At 47.1% G+C, this 17,500-nt stretch overlaps 1 protein-coding gene across 5 annotated transcripts in view; it reads left to right on the top strand.

Moving 5' to 3' along the window:
* The window catches only part of sema5ba (sema domain, seven thrombospondin repeats (type 1 and type 1-like), transmembrane domain (TM) and short cytoplasmic domain, (semaphorin) 5Ba), a 240,864-nt gene that overhangs the window by 89,842 nt on the left and 133,522 nt on the right, over window positions 1–17,500 (top strand). For all 5 annotated transcript variants that reach the window (XM_063214197.1, XM_063214201.1, XM_063214198.1 and 2 more), the window contains exons 4-5: window positions 973–1,072; window positions 1,639–1,684. In XM_063214197.1, coding sequence (XP_063070267.1) covers window positions 973–1,072; window positions 1,639–1,684 — 146 coding nt within the window. The remainder of the gene's footprint in view (window positions 1–972; window positions 1,073–1,638; window positions 1,685–17,500) is intronic.

Genomic DNA, 17,500 nt, shown 5'->3' on the forward strand with positions numbered 1-17,500 from the left:
CTAGCTAGAGAAAGGTTTTTACTGTGTGTATGTGCACGTGCGTGCATGCATGCATGTGTGTGTGTGTGTAATGCCACTTAACCAAACCCTGTGAGTAATGCTAACCAAACACAAAGTGTTGCTTGTTCTCTATCTGACTTGCAGTCTGTCTGGTTATGTTCCACGGTTGGGTTTCCAATGCCTTTCAGGCATACAAAGACTTTGAGATGGGTTTTTGATAAGGCCAACTAATGACTTAACGTCCCTCTGATAAAGATCGAGATTCACATTTCAGATTCCCTTTTTTGTGCTGCTCACTGTGTCTCCACCCTCATCGGAATGAAACTCCCTATCGCACTCACAGTGGGACCTACAGTACTTTGGAATATTAGTGCAACAGTTCACCCAATGTTTATATCCACTTCCTCAGAGCCCAGATGTATTATTGAAAAGCTGATCTTTTGCTCTGCGTGTGTGCGGGTGTCTGTGTATGTGTGTCTCATGCGTGCGAGCGTGCGCGTGTGTGTGTCTGTCGATGTGTATGTGTGTGTGTGTCTGTCGGTGTGTATGTGTGTGTGTGCGTCTGTCGATGTGTATGTGTGTGTGTGTCTGTCGGTGTGTATGTGTGTGTGTGTCTGTCGGTGTGTATGTGTGTGTGTGTCTGTCGGTGTGTATGTGTGTGTGTGTCTGTCGGTGTGTATGTGTGTGTGTGGGTCTGTCGGTCGGTGTGTGTGTTTGTCTGTGTGTGTGTGTGTGTGTGTGTGTGTGTGTGTCTGTCGGTGTGTATGTGTGTGTGTGTCTGTCGGTGTGTATGTGTGTGTGTGCGTCTGTCGGTCGGTGTGTCGGTGTGTGTGTTTGTCTGTGTGTGTGTATCTGTGTGTCTGGGTGCGTGCATGCGTGCGTGTATGCGTGCGTATTGTGTACACAGTTGCTTTCCGCTCATGGCTTTTGTGAAGGGATCACATGTATTTTTCTCTTTGTGCTTTCTTGCAGAGTTGAGCCCTTGGATCTCGACTTTTTCTCACCCCGGAGTGAGAGAGTACTCCCTATTGACCCTTGACCTTACCAGGAATGAGCTCGTCGTGGGCGCAAGGTAAGCCCCCGCACTCTTTCATCCCGTGACCACCCGTATGCTTGTCAAGATAGCATGTTGTCTTACTACACTCTTGTTGTTCTTCGTCTTCTCCTCCATCCTCATCTTTCTTCTGCCATTGGACTCGAAAAAATGTTTTTTGATTTGATATGATTTTTTATCTTTTCTTATTTGATATGACTGTTTTGTTTTTTGATTTGATATGATTGTTTTGTTTTTTGATTTGATATGATTGTTTTGTTTTTTTATTTGATATGATTGTTTGTTTTCCTTTTTGATGAGATAAAAGTGTTTTTCGTTTGTTTGCTGCAGATAAGATGTTTTTTATTACTTTTGGCTTTGTTTTGTGTTTTGCTGTGTACACTGAGATGACCGCTTTAGCAGTCTGCTGCGTCCGCTTCCTTCTGTCAGTAAATAAGTTTGAGAGACCGTGAATGTTTCGATTCCAGGGTGCTAGTTGACTATAGGCCTTTGCACTATATGTCAGTTCAGATCGAAAGCGTCTGTTCAGAGGCCTCGGACTCCACGGGCTCATGTTTAATTCTCTTCCGATTTGTTTCCTACAGAAACTACCTCTTCAGACTGAACCTGAGCAACATTTCCCTCGTACAGGTGAGTGGCCCAAGACCAAGTGGAATGAATGTTTGATCGCTTCGCTGTCACTCAGGCAGACCCTTGTTTCACCTCACTGATGGAGACTGACTGTCTGAGTCTAGAACCTCGGGGATAGATTGGATAGAACAGCATATTTGACTCAACGATTGCCAGAACACAAAGAACTTTGCCCCCCCTACCAATTTTAAAGGTGGGGGTGGGGGTGGGGGGACCTAGAACAGTTACATGCGTGTTTCCTATGAACTTCACAGTAGGGGGGTTTAGTTTCACCACAGACACACAAAGTGACACACACACACACACACACACACACACACACACACACACACACACACACACACACACACACACACACACACACACACACACACACACACACACACACACACACCACACACACACACACCACACACACAAACCACTCAACCCCCCCCCCCCCCCCACACACACACACACACACACACACACACATACACACACCCTGCCCCCCATGCTTGTAAAAAGTTTATACCCTTGTAATGAATCATAGCCGGTCAGCGTGTTGTTTCATGATCTTTTACCCCTGTGTTGGTGACCTCTGGCGCTCCTCAAGGGCAGTCAGGGAAGAGCTTTGAGGCCTCAGCGGTGCATCATCATTTGTCTGCACAGAGAAGCGAGACAGAGGCCGAGTGCCTACTGCGTTTGTGAGCCTTCAGTGCTTTTGTGGGCCTGTTTACTTTGGCTCCTTTTTTAAAAGTCTGGTTGATTTTCAGCGTGTGCACTGTTCCAATGGTCTTAAGGGGGAGGCGAGGCAGAGCAGCAGAACTGGAGCAGGCTGAGCCTCTTTTGGCTGCCTAAGCAGGCACCAACCTGAGAGATATTGGATGACATGAATCATCATCATCATCAGTGGTGTCAATGGGCATCATCCTGAGTCTCAGCGGCTGCAAATAGAGTAGTACAGTTGTTGCCTTTTTTTGGACTTTGACATTGTAGGCATCATTCCAAATGTATCGCTCTCTTCGTTTCTCTACCCCTCTCTCTCTCTCTCTCTCTCTCTCTCTCTCTCTCTCTCTCTCTCTCTCTCTCTCTCTCTCTCTCTACGTCTCTCTTTATCTCTCAAGTTGTGCATTTGGAAATGTAACAGACTGGAGGAAGAGGGGTGTGTGGGGGACCGGGTGGGAATGTTCAAGGCCTTGGTTGAGTCCAGGATCACTGTGGAGCATGCCTACTACCAGGCTATTGACAACCTTGAACTATTCGATAAGAAGTGGTGTGTGGATAAAGGGGTGTGGACAGCTAATGAGGGTGGTGGGTTAAGGTTTCTTTGGTAAGGGGTGTTTTTAACGGGGTAGGGTAGGGTGGGGTGGGAGGTGGGGTTGTTGTGGTGGTTGTGTGGGCCATGGTTGGTTCAATAAAGGGATTTTAAAAGTCAAAGTCTCTCTCTCTCTCTCTCTCTCTCTCTCTCTCTCTCTCTCTCTCTCTCTCTCTCTCTCTCCCCCAACATCTCTGTGTTAGTGTTTGTCTCTCTGTCACACACTCTCTTTGTTTGGCTCTGTTTGTATTTGTGTGAACCCTAGCTTCTGTGTCTCGCTTCCTCAGTCCCTTTCTCTGTCTCTTCCTCTCCCTCTTTATGTCCTTGTGTCTTCATCTCTCTCTCTCTCTCTCTCTCTCTCTCTCTCTCTCTCTCTCTCTCTCTCTCTCTCTCTCTCTCGGTCACTTTATTATTCCTGGTCCCTCTTCTGCTTCCTCTGTCTGTCTGCTTTGCTGAGAGAGTTATGTCTGCAACTGTGCAGCATCCTCTCGTCCTCTCTGTGAAACACCCCTCACAAACACCTCCACCCCCACCACACTCTCCTCGTGCTGCCCCGTCCCTCCCTCTAAAGCGCTCCCAAGGGACCGGGTTAGCCGCAGTCTCATTCCGTTCCATTCCACCTCTATGTAGTTCGCCCCTGCTCCCCTAGAGAGGAGAGAGAGGAGAGAGAGGGAGAGAGGGGAGATGGGGTAACGGTAGCGGAGAAAGGGAGAGGGGAGAGAGGAGAAGAGGGAGATAGGGGGGTAACAGTAGAGGAGAAAGGAGGAAGGGAGACGAGAGAAGAGAGCAGGGGAGAGGGGTGGGGAGAGGGGAGAAGAGAGGAGGAGAGGAGAAAGGAGGAGAGGAGTGGGGAAATGGTTGTGGGGAGAGTGGGGGGGCGGTAGTGGTAGTGGTAGCGGGGGGAGGTTGGGAATAAACAAGATGGATCTTTCTTCATTTGGGCTAACTGGAGCGTCACGAGCGGTGCCAGGGTCCAAATCGATGAGCGGGTAGCAGAGGAGAGGGGAGAAGAAAGGAGGAGGGGAGAGGTTGGAGAATGGAGTGGGTAGGGGTGGCCAGGCGGATTGTGTCGGTAGGGGGGTGGTGAGAGGAGTGTGTGTGTTTTGGTGCTGTGGGATGAGCATGGCAAGAAGTGTGCCAGGCCTCAAATCGATGCGCGGGGGAGGGTTGGCGTGGTGCAGAAGGAGCGTGGAGACAAGTAGGTGGTGAGAGGAGTGTGTTTTGGTATTGTGGGATGGCGAGGCTGGGGAACAGAGTCCCTGCCCAGCAGGGAGAAGAAGCTGACAGCCAGACAGGAGAGGGAAGGATGGGGGAGGGTGTAGATGTGGAACATGTGGGTGGGGTTGGGGATGGGGATGGATGTGGGTGTGAAATGGGGATGATGTAAGCCAGGGTGTGAGATGGGGAAGGGAGGATGTGTTTGGGGGTTGGGGAGGGTTTTGAGGTGCACATGGGGATGATGTTGTAGTGACATGGAGTGGAAGGATGAGAGGGGTTGGGACCAGAGCTATAACGAACGGATTGTAAACAAATCTTTGACCTACAGTTCTATACACCGACATAATTTTTTTATTTTACAAAAAAATACTACTTATAGGTAGAGCAGGTTATAAGTTGCTACCATGTATTAAAAACTGTTTAGAAATAATAATGAGTAGGATATGAAACTTGAAAGTAATATTACATCATATCATGTGGTTCTGCACTGAAGGGTAACAGAACTTTGAAAAAGTGTATCACTACTGCCTTCTTGCATCGTGATATAGTATGGTGACTGAGTCTGTGTATCATGATTTCTCGGTTAGATACAATATCGTTACAGACCTAGTTGGTACGGGTGAGTACATGTTTGTAGAGTGTGGATGGGAATGAGCAAGACATGGATGGGGATATACTGTTGGTACCACATAGGGAGGCAGGATGAAGAGGAGGTTGGGGGTGAAGAGTATGGGGAGGGGGTGAGGTGTATATGGGGGATGATGCAGTGTAATGGAGGGTGGTGTTGGAGATGGTGGAGTTGTGGATGGTGTAGTGTGAATGGGGCACTGTGGTACATGGTGCGTGGATACGGGATAGGCAGGGTGTGGATGGGAATGCTGAGTCTGTGGGTGTCAGATGGGGGAGAAAGGAAGAGGGTGTTTGGACAAAGATGAGGATGAGGAGGTTATGAATGTGAGACAGGTTGGGGGAGTGGAGTGTGGGGGTGATGACGTGCTGTCAAATGCTTTGCCGTAATCCACCGCTCTGTTACCGCAGAAATACACCAGCGGCGATCTGAGCGAGTCGAGCGACGGAAGTAATTGACTTTGTATTGAGTCGAAAGCCAAAAGCGATTCTGGAGACTAGAGCGATTTGCGCGACGAGCGCGACAATTTGAAGTTGAAATCTTTTCAACTTTCTATGACGCGGTTCGGCAACAAGCCGCGACAGCCAATGACTGTATAGAGGTCAGTGACCACAGCCAATGGGAATGCTTGAATGCTTTGCCTTCTGCCTGTACGGACATACTCTTGTCTCCTCAATCGCTTGTATCGCTTGCTGCTGCACTCTGTCGCTTGAATCGCGTCGCCGCTGGTGTATCTCTGCGGTTAGAAGTGGAGTGAGTTCCCCTCAGCACAAGGTGATCTGTGTTCCTGGAAGGAGGACTGAAGTGCCAAGTGTGCATTATTTATTTGTTTTGCTCAGTTTATTTATGTATTCATTTTTTTACACTTTTTTGTGCCCTGGAGTTGATATCAGTACAGCAAGAGGTCTGTGTAGATATAGAACAGATTGGATATTTACACAGCACAACACACACCACACACACCATCCCCGTGGCACAAATCCTTGGCGTGACATCCACCACCAACACTCCAACCAATGCACTCTCCGCACGCACACACACACACTCGCACACACACACTCAAACACACTTCCCAGTCACATACCCACAACATACCCATACCCTGATGGCTCAAATCTTTGGCGTGACGTCGCCCACCAACACCACCACTCCAGCCTCTCGTTGTCCACGCACCGCACTCTCCTTGCCCGTGCTGCCGTCGGGGGCACTACACCGTGCCCAATGCCAGCAGCGTAATGGACCTGAGTGCACGCCAGCTCATCCCAGAAATGCGGGTCCCTGTGCCAACCATGCAGGCTTTAGCAGCCAGGCTCCGGGCACCACGGAAGAGGAAGGGCTAGAAGTGGAGGGTTAGGATGGAGGAGGAGGAGGAGGAGGAGGAGGAGGAGGAGTGGAGGATGTTTAACTTTGAGAGAGAGAGAGAGAGAGAGAGAGAGAGGTGAAAAGTGCTGATGTGTTACTGTGAACTCATCGCAGCCCCAGGGCCCCTAAGGGTGTGTGTGCGGGTGCGCATATTTGTGTGTGTGTGTGTAGGGGTTACACAGGGCAGGTAGAGTAGCAGCTTGGCTGTGGAGTAGATTTGTGTGTGTGTGAGTCTGTGTGTGTGTGAGTCTGTGTGTGTGTGTGTGTGTGAGTGTGTGTGTGTGTATTTGTGTGTGTTTGGACATAGGGCAGGTAGAGTAGCAGCTTGGCTGTGGAGTAGATTTGTGTGTGTGTGTGTGGGTGGGTGGGAGTGATAGAAAGCCTGATAAGGCTCTGAGAATAACACTCTGTACTTTGTGTTGCCTTGCACCAGCTATAATATAAGCAGTCCTCCTATACCTTTTTTCCTACCCGTCTTTTCCTCCCCCCATTCATCCTCCATTTTACCTCTGTCCTTCATCGGGGAGCTATCCCAGATCTCATGTACTCTGTGCACTTTAAGCTCCTTTCACACACGTCGCTACTACTAATCAATCGCTTCTAACTCACTCGCTTGTTCGCCACTCGCTCATGGAATGCTCGTTAATGTTTCCGCGGGTTAAACTGCCACTGCGAAAGTGAGAAGTTAACTGTCAGCTTTTCAATTGGCTACTCTCTTACTCGCATTGCTTGAACTTCTCGAAATCTGTCTCGAAATTCACCCACATCACATCTCCTTGTCTGTCCAGCCCTTGCTTTGCTGGAACACATAAACATACTATTGACCCCTCTCGCTGAGTGAGTAACTCGTAGCGATGTGTGTGAATGTACAGTAGCTTGACTCTCCCTTCCCTTGCATTTCTGGACAGGCAAATCACAATTTTACAGTGTGTCCTATTCTAAGTCAACTTTATCGCCAATTTCTTCATACATTATGTCACTAGACAAACAAATTAATCAAGATTATTGTTGTCACTGTTGCGTTGACAATGCAGGACAGTGCAGGACATTAAAGAACAGTGGCTCATATGAATAACAACATATGCTAGCCTATCGTAAGTGCCAACGCACAACAAATAACACCATTGTGTTTGTGATTATAAAATGTCCTCAGTGTATTCCTGTTGAATAGCCTAGCTGGGCTTGTTCACCTTATGTAAAGGATTTGGATACACGTCACAGCCATGCATTTGCATCCTGTTGGATGAGTTCTTTGTGTGCTTTTGAAAACACTGGATCAAGCCAGAGAAATTGGTTGAAGGCAGCCAGAACATTACTAGGGCTGTCTGACGGAACACTTTTAGCAGCCTACTAAATTGAGCTGGCAGCATTTGCCTGGATAGATGAATGTGGCACCTGTGAGCATCTACACCAGTGGTTCTCAACCATTTTTGAACAAACGCCCCCTTGGCCTCATCACAAGCCTCCCAATGCCCCCTTGACCTCATCATAAACCTGGCAACACCCACTTAGTATTAAAACATTAAACAGACTAGTGCCCCCAATGGCAACTAAGTTACGCCCCTTTTCATCTGTATCCTTCTCAACGTCCCCTAGAGCTCCCCAACACCCCCTGGGGGCTGTACCCCCCTGTTGAGAAACACTAATCTACACTAACCGGGCAAACACGCCAGCCACGACAGATAATTGCTGGACAATGCAGCAAGACCGATATTAGTGATAGAAGCGTCAGAGTATATCCGTTAAAAGCAGAATGCAAACATTCCAACTCTCATTTTTTCTGGTGGCTGTCGCCGAACACATCATGGCTCATTTGCATAATATTCGCTGAAGTCCAACTGCCAACTGTCGCTCAAATCAATTACTTCCTGCTCAAGTTGCGCTTGGTCTACTCATGACATTATTCTCTTCAGGTTGGAGAATATAGAAACTCAGGGGATCCAATCCGAAAGAGGATGACGGTGGATATTGGAACATATTAGCTTTGATATGCCCACACAGGAATGACAGGGGATGATCCGGCTTTTGAAGTTTATCAGCCATCCTTTTTGGGAGGTTGATAAGCCTCTTTTTGGCGAGGTGAGCAGAGCACTCCACTCGAGTAGATTTTTTTTTTTACTTGACGACATCATGGGAAATAAAGAGATCAGATATGATTCAGTCTTTCTCTCTGTTCCTTCCATCTTTCATCATAAAAGGGAGTTTTCGCTGAACCTGTGATGACGATGATAATAATGATGATGGTGAAGGATGATTATTTCCCTGCCTGGGAGGCACTACAAACAACGACCCTCTGTGATGTAATTGGGTGGTGAGGTTCACCTCGGGCCTTCCTTGCAGACATATTTTCCGCACACACTGACTGTGGCAAGAGTGTTAAAGGTGAAGAATGTTCGATCAGGTGAAGCAACCAACCAAAACTATTTTTTTGAGGCATGTTTTGGATACGTGGACATTCCACATCATGGCTCAGTAAAGCTACCTGATGTCTACCATCTCGTTTTCTCGTCTCTGACGCCTAAAATGCTCTCAGACAGCCAAACCACTTTTGCTTCTTGTTATAATCTCTTTTCTATACAAAGTGAAGTACTTCTGCCGCTTCTGCCATTTTCAGTGTGTTTGAGGACAAGAGGAGGAGGATGGGGGTTCTGATCACGTCCCTATCCCCCCCTTTCCATCTGTCGCCCTCACTGGGGAACCCACCACAAGTGGAGGGACATCCGGCTTCTGGAAATAAAAGCACACCTCCCCATGGAGAATATCTGACGACCACTCCAGGGTGACGTCTGGCTCCATCGAGCACCGCGGGGGGTATTGGGAACGGGTGGGTTGGGAGGTATCAGAACAGAGGTGGGTGGGGTGGGAGGTATCAAGGACGGAACCGATGGGATGGGGGACGGAAAGCAATTGGGTCACAACGGGGGGTATCAGGAACAGAACAGAAGGGAACGGGTGGGGTGGGGTGGCAGTTATCGGGAACGGAACCGGTAAGGGAGGACGGGAACGGAAAGAAGTTTGGGCTGTGTAGCAACATGTGATCAAACTCCACCTAAAGTACACATTCAGTGTTCTCCCAGTGGGTGTTCACTTTGCGATCAGGATATGTAATTGTGAGGGAGTGTGTTGGGATAAACGAGAAAAGGTTGCAGCATCAAAGACGACAGCAGGGAGTCTTTGTCAGTCTCTTTTTTGAAGTTCCTCTTCGTGGGGAGCGTGCATGTTTTTGGCTGCCAGAGAAGGAAGGTGGTAATTGGAGCCATGGGCAGGTCTATCACAACAGGGCAAGCAAACTAGGCAAGCAAACTAGGCAATGGCCTAGGGCCGCCAGCTGAAAGGGGGCCCCTGGGTATGTATTTGTAGCCTGATTATCATCGACTTTCAAATCTCTTCGAGACTTGGTCTGACCAAGAGCATAACAATAAACATTTCCCAAACGGTATGGTTGACTCACCTCCCTTAGTTTGGTAATGATTGTTTGCTCCCTGACAAAATGGGAGGAGTTCCCGTTTCTTCGGGAGCTCAGAATCGTGTTTGTATTGTTCCTGGCCTGACTAGAGGCAACACTGAAGGCGTGGCGTCACTAGGAGGACACAGCCTGACTAATGTATTTGTATTCAAATGCCAACTTTTGGCAACACCTCCCCTAACTTCATAACCTGACTGTTGCCCTCTGGTATGCCGTTCCGTTTTCCGGGTGCGGCAGGGAATGGACCGCCCGCGCATGTAGCTGCTGAACCGCAGCCAGATGATGAAAATCAGGTTACTAAATTCAGGGACTGAAAAGTAAAATATCACTGCTATCAAAATCTCTCTTGAGGAGGGCTCTCCCCAATAGTTTCATGAGAAGAAACACGCCCCACTTTGTCTACAGCCCCCAAATCCCTTGCAATGGCCCTGGCCATGGAGTGAAAGTCAATAAAATGAGCAAGAGAAACACTGTTGAATTTGTGTGGACCACAATTCGGTCTGCAAAAAAAATCCTTTGTAAGTTTTCCAAATGGGAACTTTTGGAATGCACGCATGCACGCACGCACGCACGCACGCACGCACGCACGCACGCACGCACGCACGCACGCACGCACGCACGCACGCACGCACTCACGCACTCACTCACTCACTCACTCACTCACTCACTCACTCACTCACTCACTCACTCACTCACTCACTCACTCTCACACACACACACACACACACACACACACACTGCTTTCATAATGTGTTTACGTCTGTTCCCAGAACAGTTTTTGATAAGATTAGATTAGATTAGCGTATGTGCTAATCCAGCATCTAATGATCTCATTTCAGCTACTTAACTGCGATCGATCATCCTTACTTCATTAACACGCCATTGAACATCATGCATTCTTAATTGTGTGGGAGAATTTGTTCCGTTTGAGGTCTTTGAAAATATCTGTGCTGCGCCTGCAAGTCTCCAGCCAATCCTGCAGGATTACAGCGGTGTTGAATTCTTAATGCTCCTTTTCTTTTCATCTGGCGCTTTAAATACTTTATGATCTAAGTGATATTTTCCTGGTGTTTATTATGTGATGGTGAGACGAGGCGGTTATTGCTAGAGAGCTACAGCTCATGTGTCATTCCTGAAACACACTGATCTCATATTCCTTCTGTTCTGGAATGTAGGAAAGGATGTGTGTGTCTTTTTTGTACTTTTGTGTGTGAGTGTGTGCGCACAGCACTGCATATGGTTGTGTGTGTGTGTGTTGCACGCATGTCTTTTTTTGCGCTTTTGTGTGTGTGTGTGTGTGTGTGTGCGTGCGTCTTGCCTCTGTGTGTGCAACCATGGCTCAAAGGTTAGAGCGCTGGCCTTTAGATCAGAGGGTTGCGGCTTCAAATCCCACCCTTACCAGCACTTCCATCCATGGCTGAAGTGCCTTTGAGCAAGGCACCTAATCCCAGATAGCTCTAGGGCCTGTAACCAATACCCTGTGCCTAAATAACTTTAAAGGAACAGTCCACCATTTTTTGATTTTCACATATTTTACATTATTTCCCAGCATTATTCATGAATGTGCATATAATTTGTGTCTATGAGTTTGCATTGCCTTGTTTAACAGTACAGCCATGCAACAAACAAACAACAAACAAACAAAATATTCTCAAATGTACTTATAATCTAGGGAAAGAAAGGAGTCACCGGAGCATCTTCAGATGTGGACGTTTACTTGTTTTATTGGGCAAGTACCAAGACTAACGTTTCAACGTTTTCACGTTTTCTTCTGAGTCAGTAATGACAAAGGGGTCAGTTGTCCTGGCCCCAATGATTGTGAGGGCCCAGAATTGAGCCTTCATTACATTGTATAAGGGGCCCTTTTGGATGACTTTGTCCTGGGTCAGTCCAAAGCTATCAGCAACCCAGGTGGTGGTGTTGGTGTTGGAGGTGGTGGAGTCGGTGAGGGGGTCAGGGGGCTGGTGAGCTGCTGAGTGGGAGTGTGGAGTCCAGGGGTCAGCCGCTTGACCTGGGGCTGTTGGCCGTGACGGATCAGAGCTCTCCCACTATCTCTCAGTGTGTGTGTGTGTGTGTGTGTGTGCGTGTGTGTGTGCGTGTGCGTGTGTGTGTGGTGTGTGTGGGTGTGTGTGTGTGTGTGTGTGTGTGTGTGTGTGTGTGTGTGTGTGGTGTGTGTGGTGTGTGTGGTGTGTGTGTTGTGTGTGTTGTGTGTGTGTGTGTCGCAGAGATGGAGAGATGAGTGCGGTGAAGGGGAGGGTGAGTGGGGTTGGGGAGGGCCGGGGGGTTGTTTCGTCCACGGAGTGTCTGTGTGTTGGATAAGAGCCATGAGATCCATGAGTTTGGAATGTAAACAAGGGCCAGATATAGAGAAAACCAACAGAGAATGAAGACTGGAGGAAGAGAAGAGAGAGAAAAAGAGAGAGAGGGGGAGGTATGAGTCTTTTATTTCTAAACTTATTCTATTCTATTTTATTCTATTCTATTCTATTCTATTCTATTCTATTCTATTCTATCATTGCTTGCTTTACGTTCCTTCTTTATTTCTGCTATTTCATTTCTTTTCATTTGATTTTGTGGGTTGCCCTTAAATCTCTCCCCTCACTTTAACACCCCCTTATCTGTCTATTTCTTTTTTTTTTCTGTCTGTGCCCACTCACTCACACTCATCCACAGACTGATTGTTTTCCTCTCACCCTCACAATCTTTCTCTTTTTCTCTCTGTGTATATACACACTCACTCACACTCGCACTCACCCCTACAGTACCTCTCTGTTTTCCTCAATTTCTCTGGTACAGACTGTATCCCTCCCTCCCTCTATACATCCCACCATCTTTTTTACATCCCCTCATCCCACCATCTCTTCTCGTTTGTATACATCCGTGATGAGAGCAGCAGTGAGGAGGTGGAGAGCAGTGTCATGAGCGGGACATATCTGCCTTGCCTGCTGCCTCCATACAGTACTGTACAAACACAACACCTCTGCAATCTCAACAACACCTAGCTTTCTGTGGATGGAGGGATGCTGTGTTGACCAGATCAATTCCATTCTCAATTCAAAACACATCCCCTAATCTCCACAACCCCCCCCCCCCATGTTGGTGATAAACATGAGAAAAATCCCCCCCAAAACACAAACAAGAAAGTATGTCAGTGGCCCACACATGAGAAAACAAGCCTGGGGTGGTTGGTCTGATGGCAAGGGATAAGCGTTTCAGAAATGCTGATCCCAGATGATTGAGCCACAGGTCCTAGCAGGCTTTTTCTGACCTTGCTAGGGTTATTTTCCCCCATCGTTGTGCTTTTTCTGACCTTGCTAGGGTTATTTTCCCCCATCGTTGAGCTTTTTTTAAAATTTTTTTTAATTTTTTTTATGGTTTGTTCCATCTTACCACTGTCCCCCTGAATGGTTTCTTTGTAAATTATTTCGTTGTAAAGTCCTTATTTCTCTTCTTGAATTGACGCTGAATTCATTGACACACTGATGATTTGTGTCTAGCTTGGTTTTATTTTTTGCTTGTTTTTTCCCCTTCATCAAAAGCAACAACATGTTTTTATTCAATACAGGCATTGTGACATTCTTGGACCCTCAACATTGCCATTCTATTTCCATTCTCTTGCCATTGTTGCATTCGCGGAACCTTGACAGTGATGTTCTCTTTTCATTGTTGTTTTCTTGGAACCTTGGCGCTGATGTTGTCGTCACGGTTGCATCATGGAACCTTGAGAGTAACATTTTTTCCCGCCACTCCACTCCACTCTAGCAGATGGAGCCTTTCAGGTGCTCTTTCTGTTGCAACCACATTGAACAGGAGCGAACAGAACAGGGTCTAGTGGAGGGGAGAGGACTTATCACAATACCCTTCGCCTTTCGCTCCTGCCACATCTACTTCTTCCGCTTGCCCACTGAAAAGAAATGGGTTTAGTCTGAGTCTGACCCTTTCCCCCTCTCCTCACTCATGTATTTTTTTTCTTTTCGTCAGCCTGTATATTTTTCCTCTCTGTGATGGGTGTACGAATCGAAGGGCCGCTTTTTCCTGATTGTTTACAACCCGCTGCATGCACAAGCGCAGCCTGAAAACAGAAAAAGCAGGTAGTCTAGAACAAAACGACACACGCACACACACGCACAGACCCACACATACACACACGGAGTGCTCCGATTTATTTTTTCCCCATTTCGTTTTTTGTGCCTACGGCTACTGAACACAGTCGTCAGCCTGCAATCAGTGAACAACTTTGTTGTTGTCATCCCTTGTGTGTGTGTGTGTGTGTGTGTGTGTGTGTGTGTGTCTGTGTGTGTGTGTCTGTGTCTGTGCGCGCACGCGCGTGCGAGGTGTCTGGCACCGTGGGAGAGTTCATCCTGGGTTACGTTTTATTAACCCCGGCCAATATTTATGCTGCCGTTCATCAAACCCAGAGATGTGGCGGTATTAAAGGCCGCAATCGGATATGCTTTGGCACTTTGACGTCCGTAGGAAATGCGGATTTGCCATGGCCCCCGCTGGCAAATCAAAAAGGGGCATTGTTTGGGTGACCTTAACTTCCAGGTCAAGGGTCGTGTGACCTCATTAACCTCGACCTCCCCGCCTCTCCTCTCTTTGAATACCGTAGGAAATGCAGAGGCAGGGGCCAAGATGATGATGAAGAAATGTCGTGGGCACAAATTCCTGAGGTGCCAATCCCAAAAGGGTCCTGGAAGTCAACAGTGAAGTACTTAGTTATAAGCCACCTGTGTTCGAAGAAGGAGGTCAGGTTAGGCCGTGGACACACAAATTACAGAAGGGTCAATCCCAAAAGCTCGTGGAAGTTAACTTTTTAAGTCAAAACCCTGCGACAAATGGGATCCGGTCAGCTCTTCATCAGCTGATTGTAATGAGCATTCCAGACGGGTCAGTGAAGTCAGAGTGAAGTAGTCAGTGTAGCCACCTGTGTTGGAAGAAAAAGGACAGGATAGGATACAGGATGTTGAAGAAAGGTCCTCCTGTTTATAAATTACAGAGGTGTTGTGCAGCGTGCAGCGTGCAGCGCGCTAAGCCCCCTGCATTGGGCTTGCATGCCCACGGGGGACCCCGGTTCGAGTCCGGCCAGGGACATTTCCAGATCCCACCCTGTCTCTGTCCCAGTCGCTTCCTGTCACCATCTCAGACTGTCCTATCAAATAAAGGCATAAAAGCCCCTAAAAATATATATATTAAAAAAAAAATAATAATTACAGAGGTGTACGTTCCTAGAAGTTAACCTAAGTTAAAACCCTGCAACCCATGTGATTCAAGCTGCTCCTCATCGGCTGTGGTCATAATGAGGACTCCAGATGGGTCAGTGAAGTCAGAGTGAAGTAGGGTGTGCGTGCGTGCGTGCGTGCGTGCGTGCGTGCGTGCGTGCGTGCGTGCGTGTGTGTGTGTTTAATCCTGAAGTGACGTCTCTGGATTTTATTTTTTTTGCGGGGGTAGGGGGTGGTCTCGGGATAGCACAGCAAAGAGTGAGACAGGAAATGAGTGGGAGAGAGATGGGAGAAGATCGTGAAAAGTTATTGGGTCGGAATCAAACCCATCTCCCTGTTTGAGAGACAGAGGCCGGCGTAGGCTTTTGTAGGCATTCAGAAATGACTGCCCACTGGCAGAGAAGGAATGCAAAATGACATGCCTTTGCCAGTGGAGGTTGTAGCAGAGGTGGTTTGACATTCAAAACAGTGGTTCCATTCCATGCATCCTCCAACCCATTCAATTCCAAGCATTGTCTAAAGTGTATTGCATTCCTCTCCACACGGGTGTCACGTAAGCTTGCTTTCAGGTCAACCAGCCTTGTGAAAAAGTTGGGTGATGCATCAGTTGCACTGGGAACCAAATACTTGCATTCATTCATAATAAAATGCAAGGCCATGAATAATCGTTGACGGAGGTTTTCACTATCAGAATGCTCTTCTGTTCTGGAAACAGCTATGGTGATTCCATTTGTGTTGTACCCCATAGTCATCCCACACGCACATATAGGATGCATTTCTCAAACAACTCACACACATGACACACATGCACAGGCCTCAATCAAAGACAAATAAAGCTTTTTTTGACTTCTGAATCTTTGGATCTTTGAATAGTTCAAAGTTTCATCATTCAATGCTAAACAAAGTTTATGGTTTGAGAAATGGTTTGAGAAATGCACCCCTGGTTATGATTATTATTATGATGAAGAGGTATTAGTTGCTCCACAGGAGTCGGTGCTCAAGTCAAGTTAGTGCTCCAAGTACGAAGGTTGATTTTGGAATGTGACAGTTTCGTTGTGGGAGAAAAAGCAAAATGGGGCCGGCATGTTTCAATATTTACAGGGTTGCAGAAGGGTGCTCGCGTGGTCTTGGCTTGCTGACTGACCTCATCTTTTCGATGAGTCACACACCCGATTTCATACCGCCCGAGCACCAACGGCAGATTGATTAATTTGTCTTGCCACGTTTTGGGGAGATTTAATTATTGATGTGGCGGTCGCTGTCACCCACAGGGGACAAGTTTCAGTGGTGGATGTGGATGTGGTGGTGGTGGTGTAGGTATTGTGAGGCGACACTGGGTGGGGTGGAGTGAGGTGGGCTAGTGTTGTATTCTAAAGCGGGTTGGAGTAGGGTGGAGGGGGTGTGATGCTAGACAGCACAATTGTGCATCTGAGAGTCACCTCCCTGACAGAGAGAGAGGGAGAGCCGTTACTCATCCTAATGTGGCGAGCAGACACGGATGACATCACTGACTGCCAATGAGTCTGAATGAATGAATGAATGAATGAATGAATGAATGAATGAATGAATGAATGAATGAATGAATGAATGAATGAATGATGAATTAATGCATAGGTGCTTTCCAGTCAGTGTTAATTTCGTCAACCATGACTATGACTAAAATATTTCGTCAATGCCCTTTTTTGATTTTTTTCATTTAGACTAAGTCTAAGACTAAATTGGGAAGGCAATGACTAAAATATGACTAAGACTAAACATTATTTCCGTCATTGTGACTAAGACAAAATTTTAAAAAGCTGACGAAATTAACACTGGTGTTAAATAAAATAGAGAAAGAGAGCACCAGTGTGTGAAGAAGGATTATTCTACACAGTGTGATATATGTTAAAAAGAGAAGCAGTGTGCAGAGAAGGTTTATTCTGTACAGTCAATGGTATATGTTAACAAGAGAAGCAGTGTGTAGAAGTTCTATTAGGCCTATGTACAGTGTTGACTAAATTGACAAAAATGACTAAAATATGACTAAGACTAAAATTGATTTTCGTCATTGTGACTAAGATTACGACTAAATAAAAAAAAAGCTGACAATATTAACACTGTTTCCAGTTGCCCTGAAAAACTTCACTTCTGGACCCTGTCAACAGTGTTGTTGCTAACCAGTTAACAACTTAGTAAGTTGCCTCAGGGAAATTGCATTGCAAACAAGTTGATACAGTAACTTAGTCCGCAACAACACTGTCTCAATCACACCTTGGGTCTCTTAGCTAGCCTCTTGTTCCTCCATGCTAGGGGTGAAATTGCTGGTTTGAGTGCTTGCTCCTGTTCCTGCTGCTGCTGCTGCTGTTGGAGTGCACAGGGCGAAGGAGACCGATCCGACTCACGTAGGCCTTACCGTATTTAAAATTAAAGCCATCACTCACTTCCAACCCGTAGTAGCATAGGGGGACCATTGAGGTTTGGGGTTTGTTGGGGCGGAGGGGGAGGGTGGGTGTGGATTTGTGAGGGGGAGGTGATGTTTTGACCCCTCTGGGAGAGCATTGCCACAGAGTTAAAGTGTTGTTGGAATGATGCCCAGGGCTTTTCTGCGGAATTACCTGTAGCTTGGTCCCCCTTATCCTGCCCC

This window comes from Engraulis encrasicolus, chromosome 13, assembly GCF_034702125.1.
Source record: "Engraulis encrasicolus isolate BLACKSEA-1 chromosome 13, IST_EnEncr_1.0, whole genome shotgun sequence".
In the NCBI taxonomy this organism is placed as follows: Eukaryota; Metazoa; Chordata; class Actinopteri; order Clupeiformes; family Engraulidae; genus Engraulis; species Engraulis encrasicolus.